This window comes from Aspergillus costaricaensis, assembly GCF_003184835.1.
Source record: "Aspergillus costaricaensis CBS 115574 unplaced genomic scaffold BO79scaffold_11, whole genome shotgun sequence".
Classification (NCBI taxonomy): Eukaryota; Fungi; Ascomycota; class Eurotiomycetes; order Eurotiales; family Aspergillaceae; genus Aspergillus; species Aspergillus costaricensis.
The window spans coordinates 498629-523609 of NW_020291811.1; the positions used below are offsets into that span (position 1 = coordinate 498629).

At 48.4% G+C, this 24981-nt stretch overlaps 8 protein-coding genes across 8 annotated transcripts; 5 read left to right on the top strand and 3 right to left on the bottom strand.

Annotated features, from left to right (window-relative positions):
• The first annotated feature begins 1004 nt into the window (after nt 1-1004).
• On the top strand, nt 1005-2081 carry BO79DRAFT_208465 (uncharacterized protein). Its single transcript, XM_025682406.1, has one exon. It carries the CDS (start codon nt 1143-1145, stop codon nt 1968-1970), a length of 828 nt encoding a protein of 275 aa, XP_025541066.1. The 5' UTR covers nt 1005-1142; the 3' UTR covers nt 1971-2081.
• A 1197-nt stretch (nt 2082-3278) lies between these two features.
• On the top strand, nt 3279-8005 carry BO79DRAFT_208466 (chitinase). Its single transcript, XM_025682407.1, has one exon. It carries the CDS (start codon nt 3403-3405, stop codon nt 7792-7794), a length of 4392 nt encoding a protein of 1463 aa, XP_025541067.1. The 5' UTR covers nt 3279-3402; the 3' UTR covers nt 7795-8005.
• A 925-nt stretch (nt 8006-8930) lies between these two features.
• On the bottom strand, nt 8931-10656 carry BO79DRAFT_262883 (FAD-binding oxidoreductase; the record flags this gene model as incomplete). The annotated part of the gene is made up of 6 exons (XM_025686617.1): nt 10254-10656; nt 9977-10183; nt 9585-9917; nt 9362-9531; nt 9079-9297; nt 8931-9026 (listed from the first exon to the last, which is right to left on the bottom strand). The coding sequence occupies exons 1-6, from the start codon at nt 10639-10641 to the stop codon at nt 8931-8933; spliced, it is 1413 nt and encodes a 470-aa protein (XP_025541068.1). The 5' UTR covers nt 10642-10656.
• Nucleotides 10657-11173: 517 nt separating this feature from the next.
• On the top strand, nt 11174-15033 carry BO79DRAFT_192653 (fungal specific transcription factor domain-containing protein; the record flags this gene model as incomplete). Its single annotated transcript, XM_025680910.1, is given in 10 exon segments — nt 11174-11475; nt 11755-11827; nt 11937-12092; nt 12779-12855; nt 12868-12932; nt 13090-13410; nt 13460-13770; nt 13832-14275; nt 14308-14540; nt 14616-15033. 10 exon segments carry the CDS (start codon nt 11174-11176, stop codon nt 15031-15033), a joined length of 2400 nt encoding a protein of 799 aa, XP_025541069.1.
• A 381-nt stretch (nt 15034-15414) lies between these two features.
• On the top strand, nt 15415-15825 carry BO79DRAFT_227165 (uncharacterized protein; the record flags this gene model as incomplete). Its single annotated transcript, XM_025683862.1, has 1 exon — nt 15415-15825. One exon carries the CDS (start codon nt 15415-15417, stop codon nt 15823-15825), a length of 411 nt encoding a protein of 136 aa, XP_025541070.1.
• A 474-nt stretch (nt 15826-16299) lies between these two features.
• BO79DRAFT_253651 (uncharacterized protein) lies at nt 16300-18055 on the bottom strand (the record flags this gene model as incomplete). Its single annotated transcript, XM_025686006.1, has 5 exons — nt 16300-16347; nt 16404-16664; nt 16743-17080; nt 17156-17348; nt 17411-18055. 5 exons carry the CDS (start codon nt 18053-18055, stop codon nt 16300-16302), a joined length of 1485 nt encoding a protein of 494 aa, XP_025541071.1.
• Nucleotides 18056-20455: 2400 nt separating this feature from the next.
• On the top strand, nt 20456-20857 carry BO79DRAFT_253652 (uncharacterized protein; the record flags this gene model as incomplete). Its single annotated transcript, XM_025686007.1, has 1 exon — nt 20456-20857. One exon carries the CDS (start codon nt 20456-20458, stop codon nt 20855-20857), a length of 402 nt encoding a protein of 133 aa, XP_025541072.1.
• A 632-nt stretch (nt 20858-21489) lies between these two features.
• BO79DRAFT_244592 (uncharacterized protein) lies at nt 21490-24837 on the bottom strand (the record flags this gene model as incomplete). Its single annotated transcript, XM_025685391.1, has 2 exons — nt 21490-24553; nt 24816-24837. 2 exons carry the CDS (start codon nt 24835-24837, stop codon nt 21495-21497), a joined length of 3081 nt encoding a protein of 1026 aa, XP_025541073.1. The 3' UTR covers nt 21490-21494.
• Between the last annotated feature and the right edge of the window lie 144 nt (nt 24838-24981).

Consider the following 24981-nt stretch of genomic DNA (forward strand, 5'->3'; position numbering starts at 1 on the left):
TATACACTGGCTTATGTACTCACCTGGACACAACTATCCATTCCACTGGCATTGGCTTGATTCCAGTCGACCTGTTCCCCAACGTCGGATGTGTCATTTTTCATTGTCAATCAGGGAGCCGAAGACCGGGATTGTTAGACTGAGAGTTATCATCTGTACCCCTTTACTCGCGCTGTAGACCGCAGACTACATGACTAAATTGACAACCAACTGTGATGGTGGAGCGTCAAATGATGGTTCCTGCGCTGAATGGACTGGAGGGAACGACGCCTACGGCACTAGGCATTGAACCAAGATACCCGGTTGATAACGGCTCAGTCAATGGTTGAGACCATAGTGCACATGATCAGAATTTAATATGGGGATGACCTCGATCAAAAGCATGTAGGGTACATGTTGTGTGTATGCTGGGTTAGCGTAGTAACCGCTCCTTGGCAAGGGATCAGTTGTCCAATCGATCTAATCGTGAGGCAGGAGGCGAAAATTCATAATGAACTAACCAAGCACCAATGTAAGCGAGATTAGCAATAGCGACCTTCCCAATGCGGTAAGGAAGGGGCGGAAGCTGCCGGCAAGGCTGGGATCATGGCTTCCCTTTAGCGCCTTGTCCACATTGGCTACGACTACCTTATAAGGCTAGACCCGTGCAAAAGAGTAGCCAGGGACCATTTGGCGCACTTTTTGGGAAACGAATGTAACGTTGCCCGCAGCGCCAAGGCTTGGCCCAGAAAACAGAGGCTTGAATGGTTCCTCGCTCCGCTCCGATGTTTCTTTAGATCGTCTTGGCGCGCCATGTCACCTTGACGGAGGCGATGACCTGACCCAAATCCAAGAACGGACCTGCGCTATCTCCTGTTAGTTCAGGCGGAGGAATCGCTCGTGCGCTTTCCAGACCTACACTCAGTCTCGGGCGCCAGGGGTCGGGGGATTACCTGCCAAGGACCCCTATTCCACTCCCTCTCCCGACACGCGTATTTTACAAATATTCTCAATTTTCCCTGCCTCATTGATACTAGTCACCGGAAGTCCCTAGGAGCTGGACGATACTATTGAGCAAGGTCAACGTGTCTCTCTCAGTTCTAGCTTCGCTATTCCAGTCTCTCAACGTCCGCTTTTGGCTCGGCCCGTCAAATCCCTCAGCCATGCCTTTTCTCCGACCAAAATGGCTCATAGTACTCGGAGCCTTGATTACTACCTCGCCTGCAGTCGAAGTTGACTTGGTATTCCCTCGCAGTGAGACCTCATACTCACCAGCCGAGTGGTTTCCGTTCGTCTTCGCTGTGCAGAACACGGAAAGGGCAGAGCTTCTCAATCTCCGCATGTCCTGCCGCATTTACAAACGCAATAACGGGCTGGATTTTGGCAAATTATCTGTCGTCCATGATTTCTCATGGACAAATTGGTCGGGCAGCACAGACCCTTACTTTGCCTACGACTACTTCCACAATAGCTTTAACACATCCAATAATTGGCTGCTCCAATGCCAGATACGCTGGGAAAGCTGCGATGTCGAGGGACTGAGCCATTATCTTCCTCAGCATGGGATCAATGACCATGAATACACCTGGACTATGGGCTTCTACATCGACAACTCTAGCCTTAAAGAAGTGGACCTTGTGGCAGCAACTGCCAATGGCACCTGCCCTGGGAGCCAGAACGCCGTCGCCATCAATGTGACAGACAAAGTCATGGATTCACCCTCAGATGAAAACACCGCACACCGCGACACGTGTGTTGTTACAACAAACACAACTGCCAGCCCCACGACATCTATCCCGGATCCCTGTCGCATTGCGATAGACAAGGATACCGCCGAGAGCATGGCGGCCGCTCAGCAGCAGCGCTTCTGCTATCTTCCAGTTCCCCCTGATAACTGTCCTAAAGAGGAGAATGGGGCTACCCAATTGGCTGTACTCGGTGTATGTGGAATTTTGACGGTAGTTGGGGCTTTGGGCTTTGCCGTCTTGTAGATAGACACTTGTTGATGTATAGCACGGGCCGACGTGCTTTATCTTTCCTCGTTCTTGCGCCTATCACCCTTCAAAGGCACCATGATATAGGTAGTCATCAGCATATCTTTGATGAAAATTACATGACTTTGTTGAACCATACCGTCTCTACCCAAATATAATTGAAGATGGAGGGTATCGACTTTACACGATGTTCAATAACCAACCTGCATAAATCACAGTGATCATTCTGAGCCCAATTTCGCACTGTTAAGTAGTATGTGCATTAGGATAAATCGGAGCCAGAAAGATTGGTTAGCTAGCTTGTACTAATGTCTTGGTCTCCGCCACATTTTACTACGTGCAAATTACATTCTTCTTGGCTTCTGACCCCACTGCCTAACCATAGCGTGGGTTGATATCACGGAGGCCGGTGCAAATCGATCTTTCCACTTCGGCACTCCGGAAAACGCCTCACAAATTCAGTGCAACCTCGAAGGTTCATGGTCAGCTACGGACCCACAACTTACAGCACATGGGATGGCTGACGGTAGAGGGAGGGGAATATTTGGCCTTTCTTTCCCTGCCAAGTCCAATCCAGGGGTGGAATCACTACTGGGCCTTCTTTTCTCCATACACAACAATGTTGGAGCTTTCACTGTGGCGAGACACGGAACGAATTCCTTACCACCTCGGATGCATACAAACCCGTTCTCCTCTTTCTCTGATTAAAGGTGTCTTTTTTGCGCCCTTGACTGCATCCCAGAAATATGTAGTCTAGCCTCCCTTTTCCCTGTGCCTCAACGCCATTAGATAGATGTCTCTCCAGTCTACCTAGGTATTGCCTTACCCTGCGCTAATCGCAGATTAGGAAGTTCTCCTTCCACAATTGTGGGGAATATACTACTCTACTGCCGTCCGTTAATGCGCCGCCCTACTCCCAACACATTCGACTTGCCAGCTGAAAGAGAGATTACGCCAAGGACAACTAGTAAGGTCGCAATTCGCAAAAGGCCACCACTCATAATTAATTGAAAGCTAGATACTAACTCAGTTAGTGACCTTGGTATGTCTAGCTTACTCCCGCTTATACAAGTGCAACTGGCGCGAGATGGACAGACCCGTGGAGCGTCGCATGCAATGCCCGGTCGGAAATTATCGTAAAGTCCGCTTTCGGAGCCGCTAATAATAAAAGAATTGCATGTGTTTGACGTCGGAATCCTGGTTACTTTTTCGTATATAAATGGTAATATTTTCCCCCAGTGTTGGTGTCGTGTTCCTTCCTATTCTTCCGCTGCTACCTTAATCACGCTCTTTACTTCCAGCACAGTCCATGCAGTCTTTCCTATAATTCCGTTCCCATTGTGACACGTTCTTTTTCTTGAAAAATCTCTTTGCTCTTCCTTTCAATCCATTCGTTCATTCAGGTTTAATTTATCTCTATCCCTTTTCCATGGTGGCCCTCACTTGGCTCGGCGTGGCAGCAGGCTTCGTGCTGACCATATGGCCACCTTCAGCTACCGCAAGCCCTGGCTTCCATCAATTGGCCAGCCAGAGCTACAAGAGCGGTGCTTCCGTCTGTCCGGAGCGCTGCCGCAATGCTGGGCCCAATACCGGGAACTGGTCGGTGTACTCTGGCTTCAGGCAGATCCGGAAGTGCAAGGAGACGATATTCTATGACTTCTCTCTGTTTGACGATGTCGATGATTGGGAGAAAACCCACCGCATTCAAGCCTGCTCTTCATACGGGCCGGACTTTGCCACGTTCCCAGCGAGTACCGCAGTTGTCACTTCTAGCGAGTCCGTTGATGTTGAGTTCGAACTGGGCTGGTGGCATGAGGGTTTCGGTCTGGCGGGTGCTGGGCTGCGGTCAATTGTTAGGCAGATGCGCCACTATGCTGATGGAGAGCATGGCAAGACCGATAGGCCATTTATCATATACGGCCAGTCTGGCCAAGCTACAATTGGATTGTATGTTGGCCAGGGCCTGCTGAAGCAAGGGCTCAGCGAGTCTGCGCTCAGGCTCTTCCAGGACAATCTTGACAAACTTGACATCACCACCCCTAGCTTAGCTATGCAGCTCTGCGAGCAAGGCTACGATAGCACACATGTATTCGGTATTATGGCGACCAGCAACGGAACTTTTGCTCCCATCCAAATTGCAATCAAGTCTTGGGCTAATGCGACGTGCTTATCGTTCCCCGGATCCGTCAAGCTTGCCGGCTCTGCAAAGTTCACTACGCCTCTTCTAAGTGGCAACCGCACTACTGCCGCCTCTTCCATTCACTTGGCGCGCAATCTGACTTGGAACCTCGTTGCAAGAGGCGATGGCGAGTGTACAACTGTACAAGTTGATGCCGGGAACAGCTGTGCCGACCTGGCAGTGAAATGTGGCATTTCGGGCGCTGACTTCACGAAGTACAACCCCGGTGATGATTTCTGCTCCACGTTAAAGCCTAAGCAGCATGTTTGCTGCTCCAGTGGAAATCTTCCTGATCTTCGCCCTCAGCCCAACGAAGATGGCTCATGCAAGGCATATCAAGTTCAAGCCGATGACAATTGCGACAGCCTGGCTGCCGAGTATAGCCTTGAGATTGATGATCTCGAGGAGTTCAACAAGGACACCTGGGGCTGGAACGGTTGTGAGCTGCTATTCAAGGATACTGTTATGTGTCTGAGTAAAGGGACTCCACCATTCCCTGCGGAAATCTCCAATGCCCAATGTGGTCCCCAGAAGCCAGGCACAAACCCACCTACGAATGGCTCAAATATTGCCGATCTCAATCCTTGCCCGCTCAACGCATGCTGTAATATCTGGGGCCAATGCGGCATTACCGCAGACTTCTGCGTCGATACCAACACTGGGGCCCCAGGTACGGCTGAGCCAGGGACGTATGGATGTATATCCAATTGTGGAATGGATGTTGTTAAGGGTTCTGGGTCTGGAAATGTCAAAATTGCCTACTATGAAGGCTACTGCCTCAGCAGAAAATGTCTCTTCCAGGATGCCTCGCAGATTGATACCTCGCAGTACACGCACCTCCATTTCGGCTTCGGAACGCTGACCGAATCGTGGGAGGTCGAGACAGGGGATGTACTATCTACCTACCAATTTGGCGAGTTCAAAAAAGTCTCTGGGGTCAAGAGAATCCTTTCCATTGGTGGGTGGGACTTCTCGACCATGCCTAAAACATACAAGATCTTCCGCAACGGTGTCAAACCCGCTAATAGGCTAACCATGGCAACAAACATCGCCAACTTCATCAAGGATAATGACCTTGACGGTGTCGACATTGACTGGGAATATCCAGGAGCACCTGACCTCCCTGAAAGTGACCCTGGCACAGCCGAAGATGGTCCCAATTACCTTGCGTTTCTTGTCGTTCTCAAAAATCTCTTGCCAGGAAAGTCTGTTTCCATTGCTGCACCTGCATCCTACTGGTACTTGAAGCAGTTCCCTATAGAGGACATGGCTAGGATCGTCGACTACATTGTCTATATGACCTACGATCTTCACGGCCAGTGGGATGCGCATAACAGCAATTCACAGGAAGGGTGTGATACGGGAAATTGTCTGCGTAGCCAGGTTAACTTGACTGAAACAAAACAATCCTTGGCAATGATTACCAAGGCAGGTGTCCCTGGCGCAAAGGTCATTGTCGGTGTTACGAGCTATGGCCGATCCTTCAAGATGGCAGACCCAAATTGCTGGGGGCCCGATTGTCTTTACACTGGCGACCGCTTGAACTCTGACGCGAAGAAGGGTGAATGTACTAACACGGCAGGGTACCTTGCCGGTGCGGAGATTGACGATATCATGAAGGATTCATCTCGGGTCGTCAAAAGCTATGTCGACACAAGCAGCAATAGCGACATTCTTATTTATGATAACGATGAATGGGTCGGTTACATGAGCGCCGCTACGAAAAAGACCCGTGCCACTCTCTATAGTGCCTGGGGCTTGGGAGGGACCTCTGACTGGGCCAGCGACCTGCAAACCTATCATGATGTTCCCAAGCCGGCGACAAGCTGGGCCAACTTCATCCAGCTCGCCAAAGCAGGGGAAGACCCTAAGACGGACCAAACGCGTACGGGAAACTGGACCTCGTATGATTGCACTGACGATAATGTTGCAAATCTATTCGACTTCACACCTTCTGAGCGGTGGAAGAACATGGACACCGATACTGCATGGAAAGATATTATCCGAATTTGGAATGAAACCGATAAGCCACGCGGTCTCACCTTCATGCGATCTGTTGAAAGTACAACCCGCTTCGATTATGAGGATTGCGGTGAGATTTCCAAAGAGAGCTGCAGTTCAGTTGGCTGCGAAGACGGCGCAAACGGTAAAACCTCCGGCCCGGCTGCATTTCTTATCCTGAGTTCAATGTCAGAAATTCACCAAATGTACTGGGAATATCATGATGGTTTATTCCACTCTCTTAGTCTTGTCGGTACAGCACTGGACGATATGGAAAACAAATTTGCGCCTATCCCACCAGAAGAAGACAAGACCTGGCTCAATATCCTTATTGACATGCTTACGCTCGGCGCCCTGGGCACTGCCGGGCCGCTGTTCAACACAATACTGAAGAACCACGATTGGTTTTCTGGCAGCGCCCTGGACAACGCAAAGGACACCACTATGACCCTCCTTGGACAAGGTACGACTACTGCCAAGGACGTACTACCTCCGGCTAGTGATCCCAAGTGGACGCCAGAGGGACAAGACGAGTTTTCTGCCTTTCTGGGGCAAGTGGTGTGGGGCTGGTCTAATATCACATCACTGGCGCTGGATGACCTGTTCAGTGGAAACGAAACGAGCATTAATACCCTCTGGGAAATCATATCAGATGGCAAGCTCATCCAGGGTAAGAGGGATACTGACCCCCCTAAATCTGGAAATACCGAGAATGAGCTGCTTGCCAACATTAACAAGTGCATCGTCGGCTTTTCTCTGCCCGCATTATGGCGCCAGGCTGGGTCTTACACTTTCATCATCGACTCAGGTCAATCTTGCAACGAAGACCCGGACATCAGCGAGTACTTGGACAATGATACGATAGACGCCGCCGGTGTTTGCGTTGACAATCGGCAATACTACCTCGTCTATCCGGACGGCGATGCGACCGACTGTACTTGCAAGATTATCAACGATTCCGGCCCTTGTCAAACAGTCTGCAAAGACAGCAAATTCTCTGCTCCCAAAGGAATCGAATACATCTCTGGCGACAACAGCTACTACGGCATCACGACCAACGAGCTGGTCAAGGGCTCTGTCCGGACCTGGATAGCTAACGGGAGGGAGAACGGCGCTAGCATAGCAGATCCCACGAATCACGGCACCATGTCTGATCTGATAGACGTGGATGTTACAACGCCCGGCTTCATGCGGATTCCTGTTTGTAGCCCCGCCCGCGCCTTTCAATCCTGGGACACGGCCGACAAAGACTCAAGCCCGAACTGGCCCTGCGATATCCCGCCTGGTAAAGATGAGTGCGGTGAGTCAACCTTTGTGGACCAAACTAGCGATGCATCACCAAAGGTAGAAGACTGCCGCCAGATCATCAAGAACATTGAGGGCGATGCATCCACTAGCTGGACGACCCAGGTTGTCGGCCATAACCAGCGCGAGATTGCCAGTCACGCATCCTGTCACTTTGGCGTTGAGGCTACTAAAACCAACGGAAATGTCAATTTTAAGGTCGGCGGGCAGGATGTCATTGATATTATCAACGATGCTATCGACAAGTTTGCTAGGGATGGGCTGATCGGCGCAAAAGGAAACATGGATTGCAATGGTAATGTAAAGAGTGAGCCGGTGCTGTGGGGGATATACTAGGAATGAGTAAGCGCTATACTGCTGGCCGAAAATGACAGGTCGGCTTATCTTGCGAAGGATATGGGCATGTTGGTTTGACTAGAATGTGTTGTTATAGAGGCATTCATGTAGGCTTTGGTCACGTGCTTGGCGCGCGGGCCGCCCACGCAAAGCATCATTTCGCGTTGTTTCGCTGCGCGCACCTAGATAGCCAATACAACCACTCTTTTGCTGCATCTTTGCGTTCGTTTTGTCTGCGTTTTTGCTGTTTCGTTGCTTCACACGTAAAATCGCGCCTCAACTGGTACTGCACACGGAGTTTAATGCCCAGAACCTTCAGTAACGCAATCACGCTTCAAGTACTGCCACCCCCTTGAGCCCGGAAGGGAGCTCTACATACTTCAGAGGCACTGGCACTAGCAGCTCTCTCGTACCTCTCGCACTCTCATGGAACAATGATTTCACCCAAAGCTTCACTGTGTCTTTGCCGGAAACGCTAGGGAGTAGACACTTTTCGTCTTTGTAGCACCACGAATCCAAGCTGATAGGTTTGTGCGTAATTGTAGTGTTTTTGGAGAACAGATTGTGGTGTGGTCCTCTACTGCTTATATACTTTACTTTCGCAGGTCAGCGTATTGATTTACAAAATGTCGTTAATTTAAGCTAGAGGTTGCGTGCGGGCGCATTTGTATACGCTAGTGTTACATAAGGTTACGCCCCACGGGCGTTCAACTTTCAGTGTGGGGCCGGTCAGAAGTCAATCCCGTTGTTATGCATGACCGGCTAAGATAAGATGGGGCTGTCTGAGACCCACTGATCTGCAGGGTCTGCTGTGCATACTAATGCCGGGGATTTTATACCCATGACTAAGCATTGGGTTATGCTGACTAGTGCTTACGCTAAGTTATCGAGGTCCCGATATCGCAATGAAAGGTATATCCATACTGGAGGCCCAGGCGGGTGACTAACTTCATTACTACTGATTCTGATTATCCTGAGTGAAGACTTCCTGCACACGAAGAAAATCACCCCATGCCATCAGCTTTTATTGCCCAAGCAAATCGTGAGGTCTTGATTTTGTTTTTCTTTTCTTGTTTTCTTCCTTTCCTTTCCCCTTTTGTCGTCATATGCGTCCAATAACATAGTTGACTAATGAGTTAGGTATGAGAGTGAGTAACTGCCCCCTTAAATCTGCCCAGTGGGTCATATCTTCTTCTCAAATTTTGCAACTGAGCGAAATGAGGACGCCAAATCTAGTTCCCGAATAAGCAGCAGGTCAGATGATGATTGTGTCTTCAGACTTACCTTTTCCGCGTCATAGAACTTTTCATACCCATTAGGAAGGTAATTTAGATCTGCGTTTTCTCCCAAGACTCTGGAGCCTGCCTTGATAGCAAGATCTCGTACCAGATCTTCGTGGTCACATCCGGCATCAGCCGGACATCCGGGCCCCATAAGCAAGATATGCTTGACCCCTTGAGGTCGTGGCCAGGCGCAGCTGGCTACTCCTCCCGCAGGGTCACGCTGGAACATTCAGTATGTAAGATTGAAGTATTTTCCTGCGGATTTATCGGTTCCTGCGACTTACCGAACATAGCAGCTCAAAGATCAAATAGGTGCAGTCACTGAGCGATTCGTCCAGTTTTCCGATATCTTCAGACCAGTGAACAGCGTTGATGATGGTATCCTTTGAAAGTTCTCGTAGAAGCAACGGCGACCAGAACTGCTTCATGGTGCCTTTGGCAATGTGCACCTTGTCTTGTGTAATGATGAGCATATATTTACCAGCACTTGCGAGGATGTGGCCTTACCCTGTAAATCGGCAACACCAGCAAAGGTAGTGACCTTAGTTTGGTCAATAGCTCCGGGGATGTTTAGGGCCCACTGGAAGTTGACTCGACCGTGCGCTTCTCCGCAGGCATCAAAAACATGAAGTACCAACATATCTGAGTCCGCCCCAATGGACTTTAGCAACCGCTTCTTCACGACGTATAAAAACATGGAGATCTTTGGGTCAAGGGGCCGAGAAACGAATCTTGCAATTTCATCTGCTGTCACCTCCAGCTGCTCCCGCGGTATCAGAATCGGGCCAGCCCAAATATTCTGCGGATAAGGGAACACTCGCAGCACAACCTCAACGACGACTACAGTTTGCACGTTAGTAACTATTCATTCCAGATACAAAAGGCTTCGTATTGCCTACCGCCAAAGCCACCTCCGCCTCCACGTAAGGCCCACAAAAGATCCGGCTCCGAGGATGCCCAAACAACCGAGCCATCATACTTAACGACTTTCGCATCCAGCATATTCGCTGGGTCTGAGATACACCCGTACTCTCTAGAAAGCCATGAAAAGCCACCGCTGATGATAGTGCCTGCAACGCCCACACAAGGGGTGCGGGCTCCCACGACTTTATTCATGTTGTGTCAGTCTCCGCCCCCAAAATACGTGATCTGGAAGATTGGAGGAAACATCCTTACTTCCATATTCGGGTGCGACTTCATTCAGCTTCCGATAGACATCTGACCATGTCTGTCCAGCTCCGACCGTAGCGAGTTCCGAATTTCTATCAAGGTGAAAGCCATTGAACGCCGACATATTCACCAACACATCGCTTGCGGATGCGGACATGAACCCATGGCCGTATATAGCAAAGTCCAGATTTGTGGAGTAAAGGTAGGCAATAGCCTTGCTCAAAGAGTCAACAGTTGTGGGTCGAAGAACGATGTGAGGGTTCAGTTGTTTTTGGGCAGCCCAGGTCTCAACTTTCGATTGGTAATCTGGGGAAGTAGGACGAATTATTTCGCCTGGACTCAGAAATGATTCCAGCATCTTGAGATGGTCCTTCACGGTGCATGGTTCGGCCATATTGAGGGGGTGTTGGGTTTCAATCAATTGGTGAATCGTTGAATTTCTGCGAAATGAATCTCTGTAGTACTATGCAATATGTACCCCGCTGTGGCGGTTATATATCTGTGGTACTAGGTCCGCGGCCGAAAGAACATTGTTCCCTGAATTTGCGTCATACTAGAACGCTGAAGATCTGCATTCACCTTCTGAACCAGCCTGTTCTTCCCGTCTGATTCTACATTTCAGGTCTTGCAATAACAGGCTTGTTCGGCCAAACCGCCGTGGTTTGACGGTGTTGTCGGATATGGTACATTTGTGAGAGGAAGACCGACTCCATCGGGAAAGTGGGTCCGCGGATCAGTTACCAGTTACCCTTTCAGTTCGGAAGGCCGGACTGTTGGCGACGGAGAAGATCTCCTAAGGCGAGGGGGCAAAACACTTCGCTGCACGATCATTTTTATTTCCAGAAACATTGCTATGAAATTTGATGTCTTGCACTTCTTGCAATAGAATTCACTGATCGAACGTCTTACAGAAGCTACCTCCCAAGATGTCGAACTTTCTCGTTACTGGCAGTTCCCGCGGCTTAGGCTTAGAGTTAGTGAGGCAGCTAGCTGCCCGCGCCTGCCTCGAAGGAGGATTGGTTATTGCAACGGCGCGGAAATGCAGCCCGAAGCTTACGGAACTTATCGCTCAGTCCAATGGATGCATTGTATTCGTCGCTTTGGATATTTCCGAGGAATCAAGAATCGCTGAATCAGCCGAGCAAGTCAGATCAGCATTAAACGAGCAAAGTCTGGACATGTTGATCAATTGCGCTGGAGTTCATAGTGAGACACATGGAAAACTAGCGTCAATGTAAGTAGCCTAGCAGATCCATGTCTTTGAGAGCATCACCGAGACTGACCTCAAACTAATAGGTCCGACCTTGACTACCAGTTGTCAGTGAATGTAACTGGAACACATAACGTTCTTCGCCACTATCTTCCCTTGATGCAGAATAGCAAGGTCAAGAAGATCATCAATATGTAAGCATCAGATGCAATGAGATAGGTATATTTTCGACCAGGTACTTACAGCTTTCAAATCACAGTTCGAGTGCATATGGCTCGATGACCAATGCACGCGAAGTATCGTACGCTCCTTGCCCGGCATACAAGATCAGCAAAGCAGCACTAAACGCCTTAACGGTCCAGTATGCGCTGTCATACCAAGAAGAAGGATTTATTTTCCTCGCAGTCAGCCCTGGAGTAAGTTCTCACTTCCCGATCTACTGGAAAGTTAATATCAGAGCATCTAACGACACTTGTCAGTGGCTCCAAAGTGACATGGGTGGGAAGCATGCCGACCTGACCGTGCCTCAAGGTGCAGAGGCGGTCTTGAACATTGCTATGTCCGCAGACCGTGTGGACAATGGCCGGTTTAAGAATATTCATGTCCCAGGGTGGGAAGCCTATAAAGGCCAGGACGTCCCCTGGTAGAATGGGAGCGCGGATCATTTTCCCCTATGTATTATTAGCAATATATGTCCAGATAGAATAGACCAGAGCTTAGATTATTGCGCAACTAGACAGTATGGAATAAAACGTGGCATTGAAACAACTTGTTACCATGTTGAAAGAAGTAACAGCTCAAAGCAGCTTTTTAATGTGCTCAGCATTACGTGCATGTTAGTAGTTGGCTTGAAAACTGTAAACTCTCATGATCTAGTACCACGGAGTATGTGGCCAGGAGTTGCCTTTTTGGTGATTGCGATTGGGAATGCTCAGTCAGCAAGCCAGCCGGGTGGTTGATTTTCCCTTCCCTTCCCGCTCCGCACGCTCGAAGCTCAGCATACTTTGCAACTATAGCTTCCTGTCAAGATATTTGCAGTCGGTCGTGAAAACATCAGAACTTCCGATAAAGCTTGCTGCCAATGCCGGAAGATCTCACAGTCACTGGGGATATTCTGCCCGCCGTATGTTCTGCTCATCTCCATAGCCCGGAATTCTCAGGGAAAGCTGTAGACGCTAATCAGAGCAAACAGTGTGACCTATGTCATGCGAAAAAGGTTGCAATACCGTGAATACCAGACTTAAACCATACATTGAATCTAACAACAATACGATGTAATAGATAAAGTGTGATCGTCGAGCGCACTGTGCCAATTGCGCAGATGCCGATGTGGAATGCCAACGCCGGCGGCGCGGACGGCCAGCTAAGAAGAGAAACCAAAGGTTTGCTGTCATTCATGTTATGCTGAAGAGTAATCTATACATATGAAGTAACTGATAATCAACGGCAGCACCCTAAGGCCCCAGGAAAATATAGTAACGTTTGAAAAACAGCCGTCACAGACACAAAGGTAAAGTGCCAGAGCTTGTCGGAGTCGTCTTTCTGGGTTCGGTGCGCTGAACAACTACAGAAGCAACCGGCAATCAGCCCGTAGGGCAGCGGAAAGAAACGAGAATAGAGGTACCGCTATAGAGCACAGCCAGCCTAACGACCAAGTTCTGGACTCAAGGGAGCGATCCTTAACCACGCCTGCGCACTCGACACCCAGCGTCGAGGGCCCCAATTATCATGCAATACAGGCAAAAAACATAATTCAACTGGAATTAAATGACTCAAGGCATGTCAACCGCGGGAGACAATCCATACTTCGCTCTGCTCTCCAACTCGTGAACCAAATTGCAGAGAGTGAGCCTCAACATTCGGACGAAATCATGGAAGATTCTCAGCCTAACGATCCCGCCCTTTCGATTCCGGATGCACCCCCTCGAGAGCTGTTGTTTATGCTCCTACAAGGTATGAGATTCTTGCATTGTTATGTCTTGGTCATGGTTGATGAAATTAGGGCCGCCGGAAGCGATGTGCATTCAGTGGCCGGATCACATCTCGCGCAAAACATATGAAGAAATGGCTACAGCCTTGTTACGAAGTGAACCTCGGCTACAAGGTCAACTCCTCCATCAGTATAGCATTTGCATATATGTGAAAGCAATATTTCATATATATCAGGTGTCACGAACCGTGCGCAGCCCGCTCCTGAAAACACAGCTGTCCCAATCTAGGTCGACTTACATCGCAGCGACAATTCGGAGCATTGAGAACCTGAGCATACTCAAACAGCCAGACATCTCGTCCATACAAGCTCTACTCTCAAGTGTAAGTCCCTGAGTCGCTGACATCTCTGGCGAAGACAGCCTTATTGACATCGTGTCTGTAGGCATTGCTTATGCAGCACCTGGGGAGGCTGAACCAATGTTGGGTCCTTACCTCTTATGCTGCTCGACAGATTGCATCCCTTAACTACCACAAGATCCGCAGGGTACCAGCGCGCTCAGACTCGGAGTTAGAGGTATATAGTGCGGTATACTGGTGCTACTATCTTGATCGGACGTTAAGTTCACTTCTCAGTCGCCCTCCGTCATTGCCTGATCTCGAGGTATCCCCGACGGATCTCATTGTCTTAGACCCATGTTCGCCATATGATACGCTTTTGCGTGTCCTGCTTGACCTCGCACAGGTTCAGGGAAAATTACATGCAGTGTCTTCTGACACAAAGAATGCTTCGAATAGCCAGGCTTTGGAGACTTGTCAGCTCCTTGAGTCCAGGATGCAGAGCATTCTTCGACAAATGCCGTCGGTATGTGTACCAGGACCACATAAAGTTGCTTCTACCCCTAACAACGCTTCATTTAGAATCGCGCATCCCTCCCGAAAATGGTACAATATGATTGGGTTGCGGTCGACTTCTGCTACTACGCGATTTTCGTCGAGATCGACCGAACACGCTTAAAAAGCTCGTTTAGTCCAGTAATACACAGGGAATGTCTCGTACATGCCCGACAGTCACTTGGAGCATTTCACTTTATCCAGCAGCATGCGGAGGAAATGCCGGGGTTTGAAGAGCCATATCCATCATTTCTGACATGGTTCGCTGATACTCCTGGACGTATCCATTTCATTTGTTGACTATCAAACAGGACTTTGTTTTTCTACCCACTAAGCGCCTTCTTCGTGGTCATCTGCAACATCATCGGAACATTGGATCATGGCGATTTCAAACTGCTTCAACAAATAACGCAGAGTTTGTCACAGTTCAAGCAAGATCCACACCTTGGAAAACTTTTAAATCTTCTCCAGTCGTTGGAAGATCTCTGCGAGCCGCTGTTCCAAGAGGCGGGTTCTGGTCCAGAAAATATATCATCAAACCTCCGTGCATCCGCCCCGAATCAAGCAATGGAACCTGTCACTACGGATGGCATTCCTCCGAGCGCCTCCTTCGATAGCAATTTCGGGCTAAGTGATGAACCAATACCAAACTCGGAGTTGGACGCCTCAGCCGATTGGCTGATGTGGCAGCTTTTCAATAGCCAAATCCCAGCGGGTTGGCTTAGCAGTGGTATGGATCCTTTTGAAATATGAACGGAGGTTTCCAATTCTTCTCTTTTTTCGGGGGTAGGGGGGCGGGGCGGGATCAGTCAGCTGGGATCACAGCGGACGTCTCGACTGGCACTCGGACTCTTTCTGTTTTTGTTCGGGATTCCGGTGACTCGGGTAGTCGGCTATTCTATATTAAGTTTAGCTCCACTTAATATGTCCATCATCCCAAATCTATATCTCACATTCATAAGATAATCAACAAAAAGAATTTGAAGAATACCTGGACCCAATACTTCCATTCAAAACCTTCAAGTACGCATTCAATACTCCCCAATCCTCACATACAAGCAGCTAAACAATCCCAAAGCCGACGCAAGGCATCATCACCACCCTACACAAGTGAACAGCCGATCATCGCCTGACATGCACTCAGACAACGACGCAGGGTTCACAGTCCACTGCGACAGCTTGAAATGGCTTCCTCTTGCCCCGGGTGTATTTATCAAGATCGTCAAGCTAGTCCCAGAGACCGGAGAATACACAATCATGGTCCGCGCCGAACCCGGCGGTCTCCTTCCTCGCCATCGGCATGTTGAAAGTGCGGAGATTTACGTTCTCAAAGGAAGCGGTGCCCACCCCCAGACTGGCGCATTTGTTCAGGGGGACTACGTTTCGGAAAGCAAGGGAGCCGTGCATGATCCTCTTCCGTTTGAGCATGAAACGGAGCTTTTGATGGTTAGCAGAGGACCTTCGGTGTTTTTGGCTGATGATGGGTCGGGTTTGTATACGATGGATGTGGCGATGTTGCAGGGTATGGTTGACAGAGCGAAATAGGTTGGGATATTGGGGTTAGATGTGATACTCAGAAGGATGTCAGCCTTTTGATGTGAAACATATGAATGTATCTTTGGCCATTGAAATGTAGGAGGGTCAGTGCGTCAGCAGTATTAATAACCGTATATTTCTCTGTGTGAGTGATTTACTCGTCTCTTACTACACTCTCACTACAATCTCACTACAATCTCACTACAATCTCACTACAATCTCACTACAATCTCACTACAATCTCACTACAATCTCACTACAATCTCACTACGCTTTCATTTCTCCCGCTCCATTGCATTGCTTCATAATCACAGTTCAGATAACCTTAAATACCAAACTTGTAGATGGTACTGAGAACCTTCGATCCTTGAAACGAAGAGTGTTATATACTCCTGAAGGACCCAAGGATACTGTCCGAGATACAACGTACAACTGTATTGGTGTCGGCCCGTAGTTAGAATAATGTGGGGAAGTCGATTCCGATCAGGCAGTTCCATTGCGGTCCAAGGCAGTAAGAAAAAGTTCAATGAGCTGTTTACAGTTAGTGTTGACGCGTAGAAGGCTTGAAATAGTGCAGATGTACTCACCTTTCCTGTATACTTGTTTTCATTGCCAATCTTCTGACAGTCTGCCAACCACTTATCCAGACTATCTGGAGAACAGTGTAGCATATCATTGATTGAACTGTCCTTTTCCAGTTGACTGACAAATTCCTTTCCTCGTTTATTATTTCCCACTCGAGAGAGGACGAAGAGTGCTGCTTTGTCACCGTACTCCTTCAGGTCAGGTGCATTTTTACAAGAGCGAATGGTTGATTTGAGTGTCTCCCGGCCTTGAGCTGAACGTATCTATTATTTTGATTACGAAATTTGTCAGCGCAGATATCAACAGCCTTATCGACTTATTATAAATTGGGATTTCCTTACCTCCGCGTCAGTAAGCATTATAGTTATCACCGGCCTCTTAAGCTCCCCTGCACGGGCCTTTCTAATAATCATAGGATGGACAATATCCCGATTGACAACGTCGCCTATCTCTGGAGAGCTCCAAACCACTCTCTTGATATCGAGGAAACTAGCATCCTTGAATATATTGTCCACTTTATCGCCCGTATTTATGTTCTCGTACAGATCCTTTTTGTCGCCGTTGGTATTGAGAAACTGGATCGTAATTCCTTTTGGCAAGAGAAGAGAAGAGATCTTGACAAGTTCTCGCAATGTCCTTTGCATGGCCTTCTTGTACTTATACATAGAGAGACTATTATCTAGAACACGCAAAAGATGTTAGTTCATCAGAAGTGGTATTGGTCGAGCCTTCCCTGCATTGTCAATAAACTCACCACAGACAACAACCATATCAAATAATGCCAGTTCCACCATGGCCGTTTCTTTGCCAGCAGGCACATTGTATTGTTGAATAAAATTCCTCATCTCAGCTGCTGCCTTTCGCACCAGCTGTTCGATAATCGGGTCATCCTCTTTGAAGAACCCGCCGTACTTATTGATGATGACGGTTTTATATTGTCGAGCCACCTGAGTGAATCTGTTAGTATATATCCTGATAAACAACGAGTAGCACACGGCCATATACTCACACGAATATTTCGTGAGGAATCGTTATTCGTCGTGGTATTTCCGCAATTCTGTTGCATCGTGTTCCCGCAGTTCATATTCATCGTGTTTCCACTGTTTTGATTGATTGATGAATAGAAGCCAGTGTTTTCGTTGTTACTTCGTTTAGCCTCCTTTTCCGCGAAGTCAACCTCGGGTGGGGAGTCGAGACTCCTTGGTGGGTATGAGTTTGCGCCAGTATTGTCATTGCCCTCAGTGAGTCCGGTCGGCGTCGTGGTACTAACTTCTTCGGTCACTGAAGCTTGTCGTTGAGAGCCATTTTGGTAAGGGCTGGCTGACGATGGCTCGGCATCCGAGTTTGGCGTATCCCGCATTGGTGCATCATCTTCAGAATTCGTTTCAAGTGGAACGCTCGATACAGTGCTGTCAGACATATCCATCTCATCTGGTGTGATATCGTGCACCACTAATGTAGGACCTCCCTCATTTTGACTTTCGATTAGGCGTGGGGGGAGATCTTTATCCTTTTCCAGCATAAGGTGTTTGTGATGTTGGCAATATGAGCCGGAACTCTTTGCGCGCTTCTTACACCTGCCACCATGTTTTGCGAGTGCTTTACACTGTTTGGTGTTAAGTTTTCCGAACTTTTTCTTGATACGGTAATTCATGGCTTAGGACTTCAGATAACCAGGGGAGAGGGGGTAGGGGGTGGGGGGTGGGGGGGTTGGAAGCGGCGCGGTGATTCTGTGGTGCGGTATGTGAAAAGTGGAAAGAAAACAATGGAGAGAAGATCGATCGTGACATAGCTTGGGAGAATAGCCGCCTTATACATTCTGTTCATGCTCCAAACCTCGCGGTCCTAAGTTTAGTCTCCATTAGTAAGGCTTGTCCGTTTTCGTTAATTCAGCTGATTCCCGAAGTATCTGGGAGAAGGAATTATGAAAGCAAGTAAATCCTACCCGAAAGGCGAAGGCGAGCCAGGAGGTGTCAGCTTAGCCACGCGTACCGTAAGTAGTAGCAAACTAGGCAGGGTAAACCCTTCCATCATTCCCCGATAGTTCAGAATGGAAGCTGCTGAACGGGAAGCCGTCCTCGGGAGGGTTGCAGATAAGGCTTACTTGTGACGGTCGATCACCCGTCAAAGTAACACTTAATTTACTCGGCGACATTGCAATCACCCTCGGGGTTGGCAGCTCCCCGATGTTGATGACGACATCTGATAGGAGGTCACATTTTGAGAATGGGGTGAGACTGTCTGTTCTGCCGCAGACGCAGGAGTTGAGAATCAGCTGAGTCCCGGCTAGCACCTGTCACATCATATGTCACCGAATCTAGCGGCTACCTGCACGAATATGCTATATTTGTAATTATTGCATACGTTTATTGGTTCTGGGTTGCATTCACTGCCAGTCTTTAGATTTACCGCTGTACATAAGTCAGGCAGCCATGAGGGGTCTGCTCATTGCAAATTTTGCAACTGTCTCGCTGTAGACCAGCCGAGCCTGGTTCGCCTCAGCGTTCTATACTGCTGAATTTTGCGTTCGAAACGAAAGTCTATGCATGATCCTAATTACATGCCACTTGTTGAACGACAGGAACAAGGCTCCATGTCTGTTTCTTTAGACTATGAAATCCCCACTACGCTAACATTGTAGCCTACAATACAAAGCACTAGTCTCTAGCTTTTGTCGCACTCTCACGACTTTACTTCACAATATTAATGTGTGATTTTGTCATAACCACCAGAACCTGGGTCAGAGATAGAAGCAGCTATACAAATCCCGTGTCCTTACGCTTAGCCACATGGCCTCTTGACTAATGAGGGTACTCAGAGTTCAAGCGTGCCACCATCTCCACCCTTGACATTGTCCGAAGTCTGCACGTGATGGAAACCTCTGGCGAAATACCCGGTCTGATTAGTATTTTGATTCCTTAAGCGAAAGACGCAAAGTAGGTGAGGGTAAAGAGCGAGTTAATATAGAGAGCCGGTGGATAATAAGACCCTGTGACTCGACAAGATGCGGCACATCGACGGCTAGACGATTTGAAGCTTGACCGAAGTGGAGAAGCAATCGCCAAACTCTGTGTTATTTTTTTCTTCTATTTGTTCATCCTTCTCCGCGGGGTATATCTTGCCAGATCGACGAGCCTGCCCTAACATAGTGAAAGATGGCGGACATTGTTAGACAGCTTGCGAGCAGCAATGGTCAGCGTATGCATGTGTAGGACGTGTCTACGGGGTGGCCGTGGAATAGGAGTTGTCCAATCGTCCCAGCGATCGGCGTATCGGACAGACATATCCGATCCACTTCCACCGCCATATTGGTGTTACGACATGTAACACTACCCAAGCCTTCAAATCTGTCGTAACCTACATATAGATGCATATTATCTGAATAATCTTTTTGCCCTTTCGGTAGGGATCAACAGGGCATGACTCGAAATATGCGGCTGGCCAGCACAGCCTTGTCAATGGGGACCAGTTCGCCTTTGCTACGATGTGCTTTGGCTTCATCAGACTTTCTGTAGAGAAAAAGTGTGTATTCGAAAGAAAGAAACGGAACTGTCAGTTAAAGATATACTGCAATAAGAGTCCTAATTCGTCAATTGCACTATACTTGAGAAGTTCGTGTGCTTTGCGGTACTGCTATAAGACTTAATGGATTTAGGGCCGAATCAAGCTCAAAGTGCAGGGCAGTGCAGTTCATTCCCGAAGTGCTATTGCATCACTTGGTACGATTTCTATTCCCCCAGAATACATTCTTTGTGGCTGTGCATACAGCAAGCCGATTTACCTGCGGCATCTGCGCCCCTACTTCGGAGTTACCTGAACGCCTTGTACCCAACTCCTCAGCTCCTTGCCACCAAAGTAGCCACTCAGGTACCTGTGCAGCCAGGCCTTTGCAATGATGTAATGAGATATCTGGTTATAAATCCAGCCAAAACACACGGATTGCAGGCATTGATCATTCTTCTCCAACCAAAGCTCACCCCTCTCTCACTTACTACTTCTTGCTTACTTGAACACTAAATTGAATCATCCCAATACTTAACTTCCCCACCACATCATGTGTCACAGAAGCTGGAAGCGAGGCAAATATGACAATTCAAACCCATGGGCCTGGAACGGCGGCTTCCCCTACGGTGGAAGCCACAACAGCTTCTCTTGGAACAACAACACCGGAAATACCACCTCGACCAACTGTGGCAACACGACGTCGGAGAACTGCGGTAATACGACCACCAACTACAACAGCAGTAGGAATGTGACCACATGGGCCGATACTGCGACCGCCTACCACTACAATAACAGTGGGAACAGGACCACCCGGACCGGTGGTATCTCGGCGAATGGAAGAAATGCGAGTAAGGGGGGCACCACGGGTGGTGGGTCCGATTTGGCATCGTTTTTCTTCAGATTGCCAGATGATGTTGTGGTTGGTAGTGGTGAGCGTATTTCTTTCGGCTGATATACTTGCTTTTCCAAAGGGTGGGTGCGATTAGGCTATGTTATATTGCGACCGCATGCTGACATGGTTGACAGGGCTGAGAGGCTTTGGCTGCTCCGCACATCGATCTGCATTCTATGATAACGAGTCATGAATTGGCCGAGCGATTGGTTGAATAAATGGTGTCTGATTCCGGGAGCCAACGAATCAAGTTCGTCACTCTGGTGTTCTTCTCGACACTCCATTGGCTTTTGGTGTTGTTATTTGTATTACTTGAGCTCTTATACGCATCTTTTCAGCATCGTTTGTATGGTGTTTGCTTGTTTGCCATTCTTGATGTTTGACATTGGACTATTCGAAGTTCTCCACACTTGTCTATGAGCAGAGTCTATTTGAAATGGTTCATGACCGTGTGGAGTTGCTTGTGCTCATTTAATAATGCACTTCCATTGATCAGTGTCGCACGTCTCTGTTAAATTCAGTACAACTATGGCTGATATGACTTATTCATTTGGTCATTGTTCGATAATAGCAAATAGCACGAGGCCCTTAGGGTCTACGACTACCCTTGATAACTAGCAGTCATGCCGGAAAGGTGTTGAGCTCATTCCCTTGAACTCCAAAATTGATAGCAAGATTGCAGAGTACTGATTCATACTTAGCACACGACAAGTTGCTTTCCTCCGTCGATACCTATCTGTCCAACAATACAGGTCCAGCAAATGTCTCTATCTAGAGGTAAACAGAAGCATTTGTATCCCTTGGAAGATGCCATGCTTATTGCAGCTAATCGGACCATCCATTGCCAATTTCTGGAGTCATTAGATGTTACCGGTGTCGAACGGAGCACGAGAACACCTTCAGGGGGATCTAGAATCTCCTCCCAACAATCGATAGATATCATTCCAGCCGATTTCAATGGGGCTGTCTGGAAGCTAGAATCGTGATTGCATAATCCTCTTGAGAAGGAAGGATAGGCTAGGAACTGAACATCAGTCAGACCTTTAAGGATATCCACATCTCCCACCCACTCCCCGCCATCATTGACGGAGATGGTTGTTTGAAGATAGTAGGCTTCCATGGTTCTGTAGCTGGTAGAATCCAAGCTCACAGGCCCATCCCATCCAGTAAATGACAAATGCAGCGATGTACCGTCAAACCTTCCACCCACTGGATTTCCATCAAATGGATGATGGTTGACAAGGCGCCACCGCTCAAGCGTGTGCTCTCGTATCTCCAGTTCGGGCGGGGAAACAAGGAGAGCAATGCCCGGTTTCCCCACGTTTCCGATGGCATGAGAAACGGCATAGGGCGCGATTCTATCTGCTGGAGTAGGATCGTATAGTAGTTGCTTGGCAATGAAAAGAGAGTTGCCACTGGAAATTGCAAATACCGCTTCAAGGTCTGGGGTATCCAGACTGATTGTACCGGACTCAAACTGGAGGATAGCTGCAAATGCATGTTCTCGAGATAGTAGACTTAAATAAACGGAGCTAGGAATAAATCCTTCGCGAGCTTGCTGCGTGGCGAGAGAGGCTGATAGATCAAGCGGGTGCAACAATGATGGGACCCATTTCCACGAGGTCATAGGGCTCTTTATGACGCTCATAGATACCGTAGCCTGAGGCAAGTAGTGTTTGTAGTAGTCTATTACCCGTCCAAGAGCGAGAAGTGAGTTCTCATGAAGAGCTTGTGTCGACCCGAACCGGTCCAATATATATTCGGCCACTTTCTCGGGCATCAAAGCATTTCTATCAAGCAGATCTTGGACCATTGACAGTGGAACTGTGTTCGGAAGTGGCTTATTACTGGGTGGTGACTGGATGGTTCGCCTTCTGTAAACGGCTGCGAGGTTATGATCCCCAAACACAAAGTCAAATAGAACAGATTCTCTGGTCTGCGGACTATCTTCCATAAGCTCTGCAAATATGTCCTCGAAGGCACCAGGTGCGCTGGTTGGAACAGCATGTTCCCTCGATGTCGCTGGCGTAGCAATGCAAATCCAGTCCTCTCCTGGTGGGACTTCGACGCACTCAATAATGTCTGCATCTGATGTCTCATATTCATCTCGCTTCCTTTTCATGCCACCATGAACACCTACGGGATGGTTGTGTAATATAGGCGAGAATGCCCACGAGTTGTGCCGAGTTCGGAAGCGAATCACATATTTAGACGGTTTGAGCTGATACTTGGAGCATAGCGTGCGAAGAATATTGATTCGTCCACCAGAGTATCGAATCATTCCGAGCAGGGGTTGCAGATTGGTTAGACAAAGGAACACCGACAATGAGCTTGCATCGTTTCCAAGCCAGGATCTTCCATAGTTGGTGCCGTATCGCAAGAGTTGCATTGCGATCTGTCTCTCTCCAGAATCATCCGAGAGCAGCAATTTGATGCCATCTCTGAGGGGGAACATCAGTTGTAGCAGTTTCATGATTGACCTAAGCGACTCCCGATCGTCGATAAGGTCAACCACACTATACCGTGATAAGTCCTCGGGAAGCTCCAGTGGTTTCTCGGCGATCTGATGCAATTTGAGTTGGTATATATAATGAAAGAGCCTCCAGAGTGACCCTATGAATTTTGCAGCAGATACTGCATTATCATAGGAGCCCAAAGAAGCACCAAGTGCTAAGGCCTGTAGTTGCTCCACTGAGATTCTGGAGTCATGCATAGTCGATCGTTCGCGTCTAACAGTGCCGTAGTAACGAAGACTCGCCAGTGGCAAAGACCAATATACTCCATCTGCACGCGGGCCAGTTTCAGGAGCGATTGCAATAGTGACGATTCCGCCTTCCTTCACCAGTCGATCTTTCTGGGATATCTCCTTTGTACTTGATGTAAGTACTACCAAATCCGGATAGAGATGCCACGAGGTTAAGCCGAGCATGATTCCCGCGTCTGTTATTCTTTGTGGCTCCCCCTTGATCAAGCTTTCCATCGCAGTCAAAGCGCGGTTAAAATTAGACATAACACTGTCATAGCTGTTTGGCTTTGGAGATGGCTGGTCATCGGAATTTTCTTGGTCCTTTACTGCCACTGAACGGTTGTTGACAATTAACTGCACCTGGATCTGCTCTTTCTTCTTCGCTTGGTCTGCGATTTGTAACCAGGCTCGAGCACTGGAATCCCAGCTTGCTAATAGCGCTTCATCGATTTCATGGGCGGCAGCTAGTTGCGCCAAGTAGTTATCCATAATTTCAGATGATTGAGCTTGTCTTCTAATCATTGCCTGGCGATGTTCTACAATATCCTTCCAAACCCCCGTTGCTTCCTGATGAGTCCAGATGCGGGCCAAAAAACATGCGAGAAGATGAATGCGAAGCACCGACCTGCCACTAGTTGCACTAGCCCATATTGTCGTGCTATCAATGCCTAGATGGGTTCCAAAGAACCCATCCACGATGTTTCTCGGTTGGTGTAATTTCTGGGAAGTCTCTTGGGCTATTTCACTAGCACGAGTCCCATACGCCTCCAATAATAGTGGTACCTCCGGCAGAACATCATCAAATAGCACACCTAGGCGCCGAGCCAGAATGTGAAATGAACCGTCTTCCGCAGACTGTCGCCGGGCTTGAGAAAGCTGTCTTCCCACGGGTTGAAGTTCGGCAGGCGCCTCGACTTTGACCAGTGAGAAATCAAAGTTCACATGGGCAAGAGCAATGTTCGACTCGGCAACAGCATGTAGCGGAGTTGCCACTATGTTCTGAATGGAACCTGCCATTCTAGCAGTGTATTTGAATAAAAGAAGTGGAGTGGGAGGCGGGCCTTCATATTCTCTCGTGAAGCGCCTGTCAGCCTTGTCGTTTACTCTTTCGGGCTGGAGAGAGGGCGGAGGCGGGGCTTAGCGCGCCGATCCCTCATTGCGCTGCTCATGAAGCCACAAGTTGAGCCACGAGGTACATTATTAACAGCATCAACCTATACATTAATACCTGGATATTACTCGTGGTCCAGACAGCTTCAAGCGACGACATACAATGTAATGTTGAGGCAGTCATGTAGGCTTGGTCAACCTGGTTGGCGCTCAGCCCGCCACAACAAAGCAGCTCATCGCGCTCGTTTCGCTGCGCGCTCTATATAGTCAATACGAGGACTCTATTGCTCCATTCATTTCCTTCGTATTGCTTGCATTTTGCTGTTTC